At 40.8% G+C, this 16,088-nt stretch overlaps 1 protein-coding gene across 3 annotated transcripts in view; it reads left to right on the top strand.

The window, feature by feature from the left end:
* Positions 1-3: 3 nt before the first annotated feature.
* BAG4 (BAG cochaperone 4) overlaps positions 4-16,088 on the top strand; it is a 30,297-nt gene continuing 14,212 nt past the window's right edge. For all 3 annotated transcript variants that reach the window (XM_045460462.1, XM_045460473.1, XM_045460452.1), the window contains exon 1: positions 4-422. In XM_045460462.1, coding sequence (XP_045316418.1) covers positions 153-422 — 270 coding nt within the window. In that variant the 5' untranslated portion in view covers positions 4-152. The remainder of the gene's footprint in view (positions 423-16,088) is intronic.

Here is a 16,088-nt window from a genome sequence, read left to right as displayed (position 1 = left end):
CGGGACTCGACAGCCGAAGGGGCGGGACCGGGTCTGGGATTGGCTGTTGTCGGCCGACCCCTTTCACTGCTGTCCAGTTCCTCTCGCGGGCAGGCGCCTGCGCAATGGGACGGTCGTGGGGGGCGGGAAGCGCTTCGGGGCAGTAGAGCCCCATGTCGGCCTTGAGGCGCTCGGGCTACGGCCCTAGTGACGGCCCGTCATATGGCCGCTACTACGGGCCAGGGGGTGGAGATGTGCCCATGCACCCACCTCCGCCCTTGTATCCTCCTCGCCCTGAACCTCCCCAGCCTCCCATTTCCTGGCGGGTGCGCGGGGGCGGCCCGGCTGAGACCACCTGGCCGGGAGAAGGCGGAGGAGGCGATGGCTACTATGCCTCTGCAGGCGCCTGGTCAGAGACAGGTCGAGCTGGAGGAAGCCACCAGGTAAGCTTTGCGCCATCTGTCCCAGGGGGTTCCGATAAGGGGAGTCTTGGGTGGGGGGTGAGGGCCATCGGGATTGATAAACCTCCGGAGTTCATAATGGATCAGGTTTCATATTTGTTTTCCTTATGGGAGGATTGGAGAGACAGAGACCGGAATCCTGGCGGGGGCGGGGGGATATGCTTGTGTTCTCTTTGCTTTTCCTTTCCTGCTTCGACCATAGTAAATGTGTCTATTACCATTAAAAAAGGAAGAAAGATACTGCGCTGACTTGCTAAGCTAAGTAGCAGGCTGCGGAGTCTCTCGCCTTGAATTGATGTTGGGCCGGAGTGACCTGGGCAAGCTTTTCGAGCTCTAACAATTTATCCTGCGTGGCTCATATGGCCGGCTCTCCCCAAGAAGGGAGGTGGCTGCAGCCCCCGCTGTCACTCAGCAACCCCTCCCGCCGGGAAGGAGCGGTGAAGGAAGAGGAGGGATCCGGCATTTAGCCCTTTACCCCTAATACTTTGCCCAGGATTGAATCACCAATAATCAGTGTTAGAAAACACCTTTACTTGGATTATTAACTTAATCTTCACTGCGGCTGCAACGTAAATGTCATCACAGTCTCCCTATTTTATGCTTAAATAGTTGGCTCTGAGAGGTCAACTCACTTAACTTGGTCAATAGAGGTATCCCCGGCTTTTTGAAGGTTCACCTCATTGCCACTTCAGGTTTTTCAGGAAAGACCTACATTAGTGCCTGTTTTTACTTAACGAAAAGAAATCTGAAGAAGAGTTTTGCTCTCACGAAAAAAGGTGAAAAGCGAAAATAGCTTCAGCGTTTGTTTTGCAGCAAGCAGTTGTAGAGGCAGTGCGCAACTGGGCAGTGAGAGTGGCACCGCCAAGCTTCTTCCCTGGGAACTGCACTCCGCATCTCAGTATCATGCTGCTATAGCTTTGAACTGTGTCTGTGAGCATCTGTGTTTTATCTCGATTTATTTTGTGCATCCATCGGCAGGATATGTCCTAAGGTATTAGAAAAGCCTCAGAAAGGTTATTTTGAGGGTCTGGGATTGCGCAAACGTTTTTCATAAAAATTAATGGTAATCGCTTTTTCGCCTTATGCCATTTTGGCTTGCAAAAGATTTCATAGGAATGTCCTACTTTCAAGATAGCAGGGGAAACCTGTACACTCGGATTTACAGCATTTTACTCCTTGTATTCTTGCCAGATATATACTCTCTTTTGCTAATTTCAGTATTCTTAGTAGAGAATTATTATATGGTGAGGCGCACACCTCTGTTTTTGTTCAGTAATTAATAGCATCTTCATGGATTGAAAATGTAGTAGTGAAATTCTCATACATTGCTGGTGGGGATGTAAAATGGTTCAGTGGTTTGGAAAATAGTTTGGCAGTTCCTCAAGCATTAAGTGTAGAGTTAGTATATTATTCAGCAAGTTTGCTTTTAATTATGTACCCAACAGAACTGAAAACATGTCTACGTAAAAACTTACATGTTTTTATGACCAACAAGCATGTTCGTGGCAATATTACTCAGAGCAGCCAAAAGTGGAAATAACCCAAATGTCCATCAACTGATGAATAGATAAAATATGGTTCACTTTTACAATGGAATTATTTAGCCATAGAGAGGACATAAGTACTGATACGTCCTATGATGTGGATGAACCTTGAAAACATCATGCTACATGAACAAAGACAGTCAGAAAGACCATATACTGTATGAGTTCATTTATATGAAATGTCCAGAATAGGCAAATCTGTAGAGAGAAAGATTAGTGGTTGACAGGGGCTAGGGGGACTGGGGACTCTGAGGTGATGATAAAGGGTATGGGGTTTCTTTTTGGAGTGATGAAAATATTCTGGAATTAGATAGTGATGATGATTGCACAACTTTGAGTATACTGAATATACTAAGAATTGTACACTTTATTTTTAAAAAAATGTTTATTTTTGAAAGAGAGAGGGAGAGAGGGAGCACGCGCACATGCGAGCAGAGGAAGGACAGAGAGAGGAGACAGAGGATCCGAAGCCAGCTCTGTGCTGAGAGTGGAGAGTTCAGTGTGGGGCTTGAACTCACGAACGGAGAGATCATGACCTAAGCCCAAGTAACATGCTTAACCGATTGAGCTGCCCAGGTGCACCTGAATTGTACACTTTAAAAGGGTGGGTTTTATGCTATGATAGTCCTATCTTTAAAAAAAATTATGCGAGGAACAACATGTTGTAGTAGCGGTTAGTTGTGAAGAAGGGTTATATATTTTTTTGTCTAAATCTGGAATAAGCAGGCTATGGAACTTTAGTTCCATGAGATCAGAGTGATGAAATGCTTGGCTTATAGGTAGGCAAACTAGACCAAAGATCAGGGGAAAGAAAAGAGAGGACCGATACACTTCTCCTTGGATTTGCAGTATTCTGAAAACAAAAGTGTTTTTTCTGGGCGAGGTTAGAGAAGTTAAGATTTTAGAATTGTGTAGGGTATTGTAAGGTATGGTTGGAGCATAGGTGTGCGTGTAAGATGGGTGATGGTGCTGGAGTAGGAGTGGTTGGCGATGAAGCTGGAATGTGTTATGGGTATTTGTAAACCATTTCAAGAATTTATCTTTCATGTTAGTGTTCTGGAAACTTGAAAAGCATAGGATGGCAATTTCTTACACAGCAATAGAAAATTGATGCAAAAGATATACATGTTGTCAGATGTTGCAAATGTATTTTCCAGATTCATTGTCTTTTAACTTAATGTGGTTTTTGACATATAATAAGTTTTACATTTTTATATAATCAAATATGTCAAAAAACAAAAGGTATAGGAGGGGGCGCCTGGGTGGCTCAGTCGGTTGAGCATTCAACTCTTGATTTTGGCTCAGGTCATGATCCCAGGGTTGTGGGATTGAGCTCTGCATTGGGCTTCATGCTGAGTGTGGAGCCTGCTTGAAATTCTCTCCCCCTCCCTGCCCCTCTCCCATGCTCATTTGCGTGCACATGTGCTCGTGCTCTCTCTCTCTCTCTTTCTCTCTCTCTCTCTCTCTCTCTCTCTCTCTCTGGGGGCCAGGAGGTATATATAGGAGACTTTTGAATCTTACTACTCAAAAAATGCGGTCCATGGACCAGAAGCTTCAGTGTCACCTGGGGGTTGTTTGAAATGCAGAATCTCTCCTACTCCATACTTAATGCTGCAGTTTAGTAAGATCCCCAGGTGATTCTATGCTTGTTTATGTTTGAGAAGCACTGCTGTAGAGAATTAAAGATACTGAGGTGATGTTTCATTGAACCACTACAAGGACTTGACTCTGTATTAACATATGTAAATATGCAGGGGAAGAAAATGGAAATCTAACTATCCCTGTTTTCTTTCTTTCCTTAACTTGTTAGTTATACTTACAGCACCTTCCCTGAACTAGCAGCATCTGCATCCCTTAAGAGCTTGTTGGAAATTACGTATGTTAGGCCCTGCCCCTGCCCTCCAGAATCAAGTGTGTATTTTAACAAGATCCCTAGGTGATCTGCATGTTACCCCAGAATGAGTCATCAGAGAGAGAGAGAGCTGAGATGGAAGCTGGAAGCTGCGGGGTTGGTGTCTTACAACCCAGTCGTGGAAGTGATAGACCATCACTGTGTGCTCTGCGTCATAGAGACCAATTCTGCTGTGTGCTATGGTCACAGAGACCAATTCTGGTACAGTGTGGGAGCCATTGCCACAAAGGTGAAAATACCACACTAGGGGATCATTGGGAGCCATCTTAGAGGGTGATTACAATGGGAAGGACTGGGGAAACAGCTCAGTTATGCTCTCAAGAGTAGTTCAGAGGAGAGGTAAAAAAGGCAAGCATTTGAACAATGAATGTACACAGCTTTTTTTCAACATTTTGTTACAAAAATTTTCAAACATACAGAACAATCGAACTACACAGTGAATACCTATGTAGCCACCAACTAGATTCTGTAATTAGCATTTATTATATTTGCTTTATCATACCTATGTAGCTTACTTTTACTTTTTTTTTAGGTTATATTCTTTTTTAGTAATTTCTACATTCAACATGGGGTTCAAACTCAAAACTCCAGGAACAAGAGTCACATGCTCTTCCGATTGAGCCAGCCAGGCACCTCTATCTTACTTTTTGAATGCATTTCAAAGCAAGTTGCATAGATTTGAAAGACATTTTTAAAAGTGTATGTCAATTGGAAGTGAGGGAAGCTGGAGAAACAAGGTGATCCTGAGGTTTTAGTATTTCCTAGGAGTAAATATTCCATAGTAATAAAAAGGAAGAGGAACAGGTTTGTGTTTTTTTTTTAACTTGTTTTATTTTTTATTTTTTTAAAATTTACATCCAAATTCGTTAGCATATAGTGCAACAATGATTTCAGCAGTAGATCCCTTAGTGCCCCTTACCCATTTAGCCCATCCCCCCTCCCACAACCCCTCATGTAACTCTCAATTTGTTCTCCATATTTATGAGTCTCTTCTGTTTTGTCCCCCTCCCTGTTTTTATATTATTTTTGTTTCCCTTCCCTTATGTTCATCTGTTTTAGTCTCTTAAAGTCCTCATATGAGTGAAGTCATATGATTTTTGTCTTTCTCTGACTAATTTCATTTAGCATAATACCCTCCAGTTCCATCCATGTAGTTGCAAATGGCAAGATTTCATTCTTTTTGATTGCTGAGTAATACTCCATTGTGTGTGTGTGTGTGTGTGTGTGTGTGTGTACATGTATATATACCACATCTTCTTTATCCATTCATCCATCGATGGACATTTGGGCTCTTTCCATACTTTGGCTGTTGTTGATAGTGCTGTTATAAACATGGGGGTGCATGTGTCCCTTCGAAACAGCACACCTGTATCCCTTGGCTAAATACCTAGTAGTGCAATTGCTGGGTTGTAGGGTAGTTCTATTTTTAGTTTTCTGAGGAACCTCCATACTGTTTTCCAGAGTGGCTGCACCAGCTTGCATTCCCAAGGAGGAACAGGTTTTTATGGGAAGATAATAGTTTAGTTTTGTACCAGAAGAACTAGTGATTGTTTAATAGAGAAGCTTAAAAAAATACAAAGACTTGGCAAGGGTTTATGTGCTACATTTATTTCATTTCTGTTGGAAGTCGGTTACTCATGGTGCTTATGATGTGCCAACCTCTGGATGCAGTGTGTATGATTGCTTAGAGAGAAGTTTATGATTTTGTTTTTGTTTTGGGTTTTTTGATGTCACCTTTTTTTTTTCTTAAAGATTTTATTTAAGTAATCTCTACACCCAACATGAGGCTTGAACTTAAACCCCCAAGATCTAGAGTCACATGCTCTCCCGATTGAACCAGTCAGGTACCCATTGATGTCAAATTTTAGAGTCTGGCATCCAGGAGTTGTTGGTAGGACAAAACAATAGATGTGGAGTTAGGTGAGTGATGGGGGATGGCCACAGTGATTTGAGAGTTATCAAATTGAAGCATATTCGAGGTACTAAACTGGGTAATGTTCCCGTGGGAGATCTTTAAATAGTGATCTAGAATAGTGACAGAGAAAGAGGATTCCAGAAGGAGACAATCAGAATACGTGGAAAGACAGTAGGGAAATCAGGAAAGTCATGCAATGCAAAGCAAGGACGTAATATTGTTTTGCAGGTAAGTGGTAATGAGAACTGAAAAGAGGCTGTTGGATTTGGCAATTAAAAGGGCCTTGTTGATTTTAGTGATGACAGTTTAAAATCGTATTAAAAGTAATGAATGGGAGGTTTGGATGAAAAGACAACCAGTGTAAAAACTGTACTTCCAGAAGTTTAGCAAATGAGAAAGTTAGTTGATTGCAAACCAGGATTGAGGGAAGAAGTTTTAGGATTAGGTGATTTTGAATATGTTTGTAAGCAAAGGAGGGTAACCTAGTAGAATGAGAAGAAAGATGAGAACAAAAGAATAGAATGTGGCTTGTGGAAAGAGGAATTAAGAAGTGAGGAAAAGGGACACTTAGGTGGCTCAGTCGGTTAAGTGTCTAACTCCTGCTCAGGTCATGAACTCACGGTTCATGAGTTTGAGCCCTGCATCAGGCTCTGTACTGACAGCTCAGAGCCTGGAGCCTGCTTCCGGTTCTGTGTCTCCCTCTCTCTCTGCCCCTCCCTTGCTCGAACTCTGATCCTGTCCCTCCCCCCCACCTTGAAAATAAATAAAACATTAAAAAAAAAAAAAAAAAAGTGAGGAAGAGCTGGAAAACCATCCAAGCCAGAGGAAGGAAAAATCAGTTTGGAGTCAGAGTGGAGGAACATTGAAGGAGTTTATAGCTCTTGGTGTCCTTGATGAAGTAGGAGGTGAGGTCATCTGAGAGGAAAGGAAATGGCAGGGATTAAGCTGGGAACTTGATATGGTGAATATTTGAAACAGGTGCTAGGGAAAAGTGGAAAATTGTAGAGAAGCACGGGAGAGACCCAAATGAGATTGAGAAAAAAATTTTTTGATGGTGGTCAATACAGGAACATAAAGTGCTTTTGTAGTCATTTGGGCATAGATAGCTATAAAAACCATTTTTAATGTACTTTTCTAATTCTTTTTGTCTAATTCTTGTTAACAAGGTAAACAAATTTGTAAATGGAGTTTAGTAGCAGCACTAGTCAGCTTCCTCTGCTGGTTGGATTTGCTTGGGCTGGGGTCATATTTTGGAGGCATGTTGGTAAGTCACTTTGTAAATTTAATCTTGTATCCACTTCTTCAACCCTAGTTTTCTGTTTGTTAACTAGTTCTAAGATAAACGTGAAAGGAGTTGACTCCAGCCTTCATCTACGATTTACGTATTTCTTCTCAAAAGGGAAGTAAATTAATTTATTCTTGCATAATTTTGATCAAATTTCCAGTGCCATAAGAACTTTAATTCACATTAATTATTACCTCTTGTGAAAGCCTTTTCTTACCTCTGTCTGGTTTATATTACCTTTTAGCACCTTTGTCTAGTTTCAGACAACAAATAAAAAGTTTGGAAAGAGTTAAGCATGTGATAAAATTGGCAACTCAGTTTATAAAACAGAGATCAGCTTCAGCCAGCTTCCTGTGAGACCAAATGCTATTTCATAGAATTAGTGTTGTGTTAGGAGGACCTTGAGCTGCAGACTTTCATCATTACTGGGGATATTTTTAGATTTGTTCCATTTTGTCCAAAAGGGAGGAAAAAAAGAAGTGAAGACAATTTTTTTATTAAGACTTAATACAATTAATAATAATTCTTACTACTTCATTGAAGACCTTCTCCCATCCAAGTACTAACCAGGCCTGAACTTTCTTAGCTTCTGAGATCAGACAAGATTGGGAGTATTCAGGGTGGTATGACCATAGACAACATTCTTTTTTTTTTTTGAAAATTATGGTATAATTACATTCTGTAAATTGTACTTTTTTAAAGATATAGTTCTGTGAGTTTTTTTTTTTAAATTTTTTTTTTTCAACGTTTATTTATTTTTGGGACAGAGAGAGACAGAGCATGAACGGGGGAGGGGCAGAGAGAGAGGGAGACACAGAATCGGAAACAGGCTCCAGGCTCTGAGCCATCAGCCCAGAGCCTGACGCGGGGCTCGAACTCACGGACCGCGAGATCGTGACCTGGCTGAAGCTGGACGCTTAACCGACTGCGCCACCCAGGCGCCCCAGTTCTGTGAGTTTTGACAAACGTATACAGTTATGTAACCACTACCATAATCAAGGTATAGATATTGACTTTTTTTTTTTTTTTAACATTTATTTATTATCGAGAGACAGAGACAGAGCGTGAGCCGGGGAGGGGGCAGAGAGAGAGGGAGACACAGAATCTAAAGTAGGCTCCAGGCTCTGAGCTGTCAGCACAAAGCCCAATGTGGGGCTTGAACTCACAAACTGGGAGACCATGACCTGAGCTGAAGTCTGATGCTCAACTGACTGAGCCACCCAGGTGCCTCTCTCTCTCTTTTTTTTTTTTAATGTTTGTTTATTTTTGAGAGAGACAGAATGTGAGCCGGAGAGGGGCAGAGAGAGAGAGGGAGACGCAGAATCGGAAGCAGGCTTCAGGCTCTGAGCTGTCAGCACAGACCCCAATGCAGTGCTCCAACTCAGGAACCATGAGATATGACCTGAGCCGAAGTTGGACACTTAACTGACTGAGCTACCCAGGCGCCCTTGACCCATCTTTTAAAAAAAAGAGTCTCAAGAGAAGATGGAAGATTTAAGGGGCACCTGGGTGGCTCAGTCGGTTAAGCGTCCAACCTTGGCTCAGGTCATGACTCATGGTTGGTGGGTTTGAGCTCAGAGCCTGGAGCCTGCTTCGGATTCTCTCTCTCTCTCTCTCTCTCTCTCTCTCTCTCTCTCTCTGTCTCCCCCCCGCCCCCTACCTTCCCTGCTTGTGTGTGCTCTCTCTCTTTCTCTCAAAAATAAACTTTAAAAAAAAAAGATGTAAGATTTAGTTTTCATTCACTTCTAAACCCTATTAAAATTATAGGAAAGTAACTTTCTTGTTTGTTGTTTGAAGTATCATTATGATCTCATTTGCATAACCTGAATAAATGTATGTATACACATATAAAATATATTCAGTATTTTCAATGCGTTTCAAGTAGTTGCAGTCATTTGATTTCTGTTGCTTAAATGATCTCATATCATGTCAATGGGAGTTCCTTCTTCTTGGCTTCTGAGTCCTTTTGACATGACCCATTGATTTTTGTCACCTTCTGTGATTTCTGGTACAAGATGTGCCAGCCTTATTTTGTATATATTCTGTCCAGACATATAATCAACCATTCCTTTAAGAAGCCTTGATTTTTTTTTTTAATGGGGAATTGTTTTCAGAAACATTTATGTCAGGACCTAGGCAGGAAAACAGAACCTACTTTAATTTATTTTTTATTTTTAATGTTTACTTATTTTGAGAGAGAGAGAGCATGGGGGAGTGGCAGAGAGAGAGAGAAGTAGAGAGAGAGAATCCCAATCAGGCTCCATCTATACTGTCAGTGCAGAGCCTGTTGTGGGGTTCAAACTCACAAATTGTGAGATCATGACCTGAGCTGAAATCAAGAGTCGGACACTCAACCAACTGAGCTACCCATGCGCCCCACACTGGTTCTTTTAAAAGAAAGAATTTGTTTTAGGAAATTAGTTAAGTGGGTGTTAGAGATCTCAAAAGGCAAAAAGAGAAAAGGGAGGTAACACAGAAGATGGTAACTGCAGGAAACAACTACAGTTCCTAGGGCTGGAAAATAAGAGAAGAGGTAAGGTTATTAGAACCAGCAAACTTGGAAGAATGGCCTGCTGGAGCTGGAATCCAGGAAGAGGCACTGCCTAGCTGCTGCTGGTCTCTCTGAGGGAGTTCTGGAAAACCAGAAGAATCTGGAGATTGCTACTAACTGCTGCCTCCAGGTTGAAGGGCATTGCTGGGCTGACACAGAAACAGCAAACAAGCAAACAGGAAGGAGCAAATCTCTTCTTTTCTCCTCTAACCTAGTGCCTCCTATGGTAGAACTGAATAGTAATAAGCAAGCAGCAGAGGAGAAATGTTCCAAATCCTGCATCACAGAAAAGCACTGCATTTGTGGAATTGAGGGACAATAGCTTAATAACTGGTACAGAAGTTAAATTTGGGTGCCAGGTATACTGATTGCAATTGTGTTATCACTGCTTCTAGACCCTTTCAATGGACAGAGTTGTGAAATAGGTTTTTTTAATGTTTTTAAATTTTTATTTATTTATTTTTTAATGTTTATTTATTTTTGAGACGGAGGGAAACAGCGCAAGTGGGGAGGGCAGAGAGAGGGAGACAGAATCTGAAACAGGCTTCACCCTCTGAGCTGTCAGCACAGAGCCCGATGCGGGGCTTGAACCCATGAACTGTGAGATCATGACCTGAGCCAAAGTCGGACGCTTAACCAACTGAGCCACCCACGTGCCCGAAGTGTTTTTTAATTTTTAAATTTTTTTTGCAAGATATTATTTTTTTAGGTAATCTCTGCACTCAACACGGGGCTTGAACTGATGGACGGCAAGATCATGACCTGAGCCAAAGTCGGGCACTTAACTGACTGAGCCACCCAGGGGCCCCATCCAAGACCATTTAATAGAGGGAAAGAACAGTCTATGGCACAACATACAATACCATGGCAACTGGATAGCCATATACAATAAATAAAGTTTGGACTCTCATACCATATATAAAAATTAGCTTAAAATGGATCATAGACCTAGATGTAAGAGCTAAAACTATAAAATAAAACTCTTAGAAGAAACAAGGGGTACATCTTCATTACTTGGGATTTTGGAGTGGTTATGTTAGGAGTGTTAGATGGAAAAGGTTAGTGTTACTTCACTGCCATAGTAAAGAGTTACAGGGCAGCAAAAGCAGAGCAAAGTTTCATTAAGTACACTCAAGGGAGGAGCGGACCAGTGAAGACAGACAAGGGCCCTGCAAACTCCGGGGTGTGAACTTGTATTCGTCTTTTCTTTTGGGTGGGTTCTAGGGTCACAACATAGGCCTGGAATACATGATAATTAGTCAACTATGTATTTCCTTTCCAAGAAGTATTGGAAATGCCTGCATGGGATAGGAAACGGCAATATTATTTGTATTCTAGAAACATAGGTCAGATAAGGACAGGCACAACAAACTTAACTCTTTCTCTGCTGTGATAATGTAACCACAAACCGACTGCTAGATGAGTGGAATAAGGTAGTCCCTGGGCGGTCCTCAGTTGGGTCTGTCTGTCAGGACATGTAAGGTCCACTCTCCTGCTGCTCATGCCTAGCTTCCTGCCTAACAGTTTCTTAGATAAGACACCAAAAAGCACAACCAACAAAAGAAAAAAATAGATAAATTGGATTTCATTAAAATGAAGAACTTTTCAAGGGACACTATCAAGAAAGTGAAAAGGAATAAAATGTTTGCAAATCATATATTTGAAAAGGGACTTGTATATAAGATACATAAAGTGTTCTTAAAACTAAACAGTAGGGGGCCTGAGTGGCTCAGTCGGTTAAGGGTCTGACTTCAGCTCCAGTCATGATCTCATGGTTCGTGAGTTCGAGCCCCGCGTCGGGCTCTGGTCTCAAGAGCCTGGAGCCTGCTTCAGATTCTATGTCTCCCTCTCTCTCTGCCCCTCCCCCGCTTGCACTCTGTCTCTTGCTCTGTCTCAAAAATAAATAAACATTAAAGAAAAACACTAAACAATAAAAATACAAATAACCCAATATAAAAATGGGCAAAACATCTGAACAGATAATTCTCTAATGAAGACAAAAAATGGCCCATGAGCACAAGAAAAAAATGCTCAACATCATTAGTCATGAGGAACTGTAAATCAAAACCACAATGAGATGACACTTCACACCCTCTAGGATGGCTATAAACACAAAACTACAGACAAACTATTTCTGAGGATGTGGGGAAATTGGAATTCACACGTAACTAATAGGAATGTAAATTGGTGTAGCTGCTTTGGCAGTTTCTAGTTCCTCAAATTGTTAAACACAGTTATCATATGACCTAACAATTTCACTTTTAGGCATATACCCAGGAGAACTGAAAATGTATGTTCACATAAAAAATTATTCATGAAGGGGCACCTGGGTGGCTCAGTCGGTTAAGCATCCAACTCTTGATTTCAGATTAGGTCATGATCACTCCATTTGTGAGTTCGAGCCCTGCATCAGGCTCTGCGCCGACAGTACAAAGCCTGCTTGGGATTCTGTCTCTCTGGCCATTCCCTGATTGTGTGCGTGGGTCCTCACACTCTGTCACAAGATAAATAAACTTTTAAAAATCTTTAAAAAATTTCATGAGTGATTACAGCAGCATTATTATTATATTATATATTAAAATATATATTAAATATTCATTATATTTATATATTATATGTAAATAAGTATGTAATATATGTTAAATATATATATTAAATATATTTTATAGTATTATATTAACATTAACATAATGTTATAATAGCCAAAGGTGGCAACAGACAATAAAAATGTCTGTCAACTGATGAATGGATAAACAATGGAATTTATACACAATGGAATACTATTTGGCCACACAAAAAAATGAAGTAGTGATACGTGGTACAACATAGTTGGACCTCAAAAATGTTATGCTAAGTGAAAGAAGCTGGCCACAAGATATCACATATATGATCCCATTTATATGAAATATCCAGAATAGTCAAGTCCATAGAGATAGAAGTAGATTAGTAGTGGCACAGGGCTGGGAGAGTGCAGAGGTAGGAGGGTATAGCTAAAGGGTACAGTGTGTCCTTTGGAGGTTTTGAAAATGTTCTGAAATTGGTTCTAGTGACGATTGCACTTATCTGTGAATCTAAAAACCGCTGAATTGTACAACTTAAATGGTTAAATTGTAGTGAATTATATGTCAGTAAAGCTGTTAATAAAAACAATAACAGCAATGTTATGACTAACAGTTAACTAATGAGTGCAATTTTAGGTTTCTTTGCAGTTGAGCTTATCCCTAGAATATATTCCACTGAAGATGTATAGTAAAAATACTGCTATTTAAAAGTCATTTGAAATAATTCTTTCTGTATGGTTTTGTTACCAACTTGGTATTTAGTTATCATATTCCTGACTTTTCCTGTAGTAAAAAAAAAACACTTCAAGAATTGTGGCTTCCAACAGTAAACATTTATTTCTTGCTCATGTTCTGTGAGTCTGCTGTAGTGACTCTTCTCCAGGCTCCAGGTTGGGTTTGGTTTGCTCGTGTGTCTTTTTGTTCTGGGACTGAAGCTGAAATCACAGCTCCTGTATGGGATATGCTGGTTTCATGGTGGAGGACAGGTATGCAAAAGAGTTGCTAGAGTTTGCATTAATTCCTAAATCCTTTGTTTGGAAGTGGCACACACACACATATTTGTTTCTTTTGCTTAAATGGTGAAATTACATTTTTAGGGGCACCTGGGTGGCTTAGTCAGTTAAGTGTCCGACTCTTGATTTTGGCTCATGTCATGATCCAGAGGTCATGGGATCAAGCCCTGCATAGAGCTTAGCGCTGAGTGTGGAGCCTGCTTGGGATTCTCTCTCTTCTTCCCTCTCTTCTCCACTCTCCTCTCCCCAAAATAAATAAATAAACGTAAAAAAATGTTAAATTACATTTTAGAATATGTTTATACTTGTACGTCTAATTCAAATCCACTCTACACAATACTTCTGATGTTTCTCCATTTAATATATTATTTTTCTTTTCTAGTGTGAAAATACTGGTTCCCAATACCATTGTTCTATTTATTTCCTCTATTCTGAAATACAAATAGTTTAAAAATTAAAATGCTAATATCACTACTGAGAATATTCTACATAAAGTTTAATATTTCTTTGTATTTATTTTGCCTTTAGAATGTATACCTCTGAGGCTGTCCATTCAGAAACCTGTTCAGGAGTTACTTGAATGAATTATTTTTTGTGTGTGGTTATCCAATTTGTTAGTTTTTTAATTAATTTATTTTTTAATGTTTATTTATTTTAAGAAAGAGAGCACAATAGCATGAGTGGGGCGTGAGCAGAGAGGGTGGGAGAGAATCCCAAGCAGGCTCTGTGTCGTGAGCATGGAGCCTGAGCTTGGCCCCAATCTCACAAACTGAGATCCTGACCTGAGCTGAAATCAAGAGTTGGATACTTAATGGACTTAGCCACCCAGAAGCTCCAGGAATCAGCTTTTAATAGGACCAGAGGCACTTCCTTCACGCTTTCTGGGAAGACTATGGCAGATAGGGTGCATTCAATTTAGTTAAGTAGGAAGATGGCACTTCTGATTCCTTTTTCCTATTTTTTTTTAAGGTGAAATATGAGATAAAGTCAGTTGAAAAATGAGGGATGAGCTAAGAGGATACTGGTAGATTTTTTTTTTTTAATGTTTATTTTTGACAGCAGAGACAGAGCACGAGCGGGGGAGGAGCAGAAAGGAGGGAAGACATAGAATCTGAAGCAGGTGCCAGACTCCAAGCTGTCAGCAGAGAGCTTGATGTGGGGCTCAAACCCACGAACTGTGAGATCATGATCTGAACTGAAGTCAGGGCTCAACCAACTAAGCCACCCAGGCACCCCAGGCTAAGAGGATATTAGAATTTGAGGGAACAAGAAGAGTGGAACTATTCTGGAGAGTGATATGAACATTCTAAGGAAGTGTGGTCTCTACTTGAGATTTATGGCCTCTAAATAAGTGAAACCAGAGCTTGTGTTTCTCCACCAGTATTTAGAGGAAGTGCGGATGCGAAGTCAGTGGACAGTTGGGTTTAGACAGGGCTGGGTTTTTGCAGGGTCAGTGTATCTGAGGGAAGCAGTGGCAAAGATTAGGTGTTGGTAAGCTGAGGAAGGAAGGAAGTGAGGACCTGGGCAGGGTGAGGGATAGGAGTGTGAAGTAGTGGAAATGTGGGTACCTCAGAGAGTTAGTAGGAGAGAACAGGAACCCAGTTCCTGCTAGAGGAACCTAGTTCTGGAGATTTAGGGATTAGTTCACCACTGCCGGGGTGAGTCAGCTTCAACTCTTGTCTTTCCATCTTTACTCACAATTCATGTTCTTGGTAGAGAGAAATCAGTTAGTCAAATGCTTACCCTTTCACCAGGGGAAGGAAGGGAGGGCATTAATTGGGGGCATCTGCCTGATTAAGAAATTTGGTAGTTAGGATCTGAAGTATGCCTGTGATCTTTTTTTTTTTAATCTTCTCTAATTTCTGCATTATGTAAAGGAGATGCTACTTGCCCAGCTTGTATAATGTCGTATGGAATAGTTTCGTGCTTTGAAAACAAAGCATTATGAAACTGATTAGTGCAGTTAAGCTAAGATGGTGACAATTAAACTCAGTGATTACAACTGCCAGTGAATTTCTTTGTGAAACAATTTGAAGATCTTGTTTAAGCTTAAAACTAAAACTATAAAGTTCAAAGGGAAATAACTTCTAGGAAAAAGTGTATACATTAAATAGACTCTAAAATTTTTTTGAGTTGATCTAGTCTCTTAGAGTTTATTGGCTTATTGCAAATCATTAACTCTTTGAGTTGTAGTGCACAGCTGTAGAGATTAATGTCATAGATAGATTTTCTTCTTGGAGTGGTAGTTGTTCTGTATCAATTCCTGATGCTGGAGTTAGTTGTAGACTGCCAGCAGAAGGTGTAGCCATATCAGAAAGCAAAGAAATATGAAAAAACTAGTATGATAGGCAAACGAGTGTTGAAGTTGTATGTGTTTGAAGTAAAGTTTAGTGGTAATATTTTCAAGCTTCAAAGTTGTTGAGATAGGCAAATATTACTCTTTAAAAACAATTTTTTTGGGGCGCCTGGGTGGCGCAGTCGGTTAAGCGTCCGACTTTGGCTCAGGTCATGATCTCACGGTCCGTGGGTTCGAGCCCCACGTCGGGCTCTGTGCTGACAGCTCAGAGCCTGGAGCCTGTTTCTGATTCTGTGTCTCCCTCTCTCTCTGCCCCTCCCCCGTTCATGCTCTGTCTCTCTCTGTCCCCAAAATAAATAAACGTTGAAAAAAAAATTAAAAAAAAAATAAATAAAAATAAAAACAATTTTTTTATGTTTATTTTTGAAGGTGAGAGAGCATGAATGGGGGAGGGGCAGAGAGCGAGAAAGACACAGAATCTGAAGTGAGCTCCAGGCTCTGAGCTGTCAGCACAGAGCCTGACTGCTGTGCTTGAACTCACAAACTGTGAGATCGTGACCTGAGCTGAAGT

Source organism: Leopardus geoffroyi, chromosome B1 (assembly GCF_018350155.1).
Source record: "Leopardus geoffroyi isolate Oge1 chromosome B1, O.geoffroyi_Oge1_pat1.0, whole genome shotgun sequence".
In the NCBI taxonomy this organism is placed as follows: domain Eukaryota; kingdom Metazoa; phylum Chordata; class Mammalia; order Carnivora; family Felidae; genus Leopardus; species Leopardus geoffroyi.
Note: the sequence above shows the minus strand (reverse complement) of the source record. Positions and strands in the feature narration are given on the sequence as shown.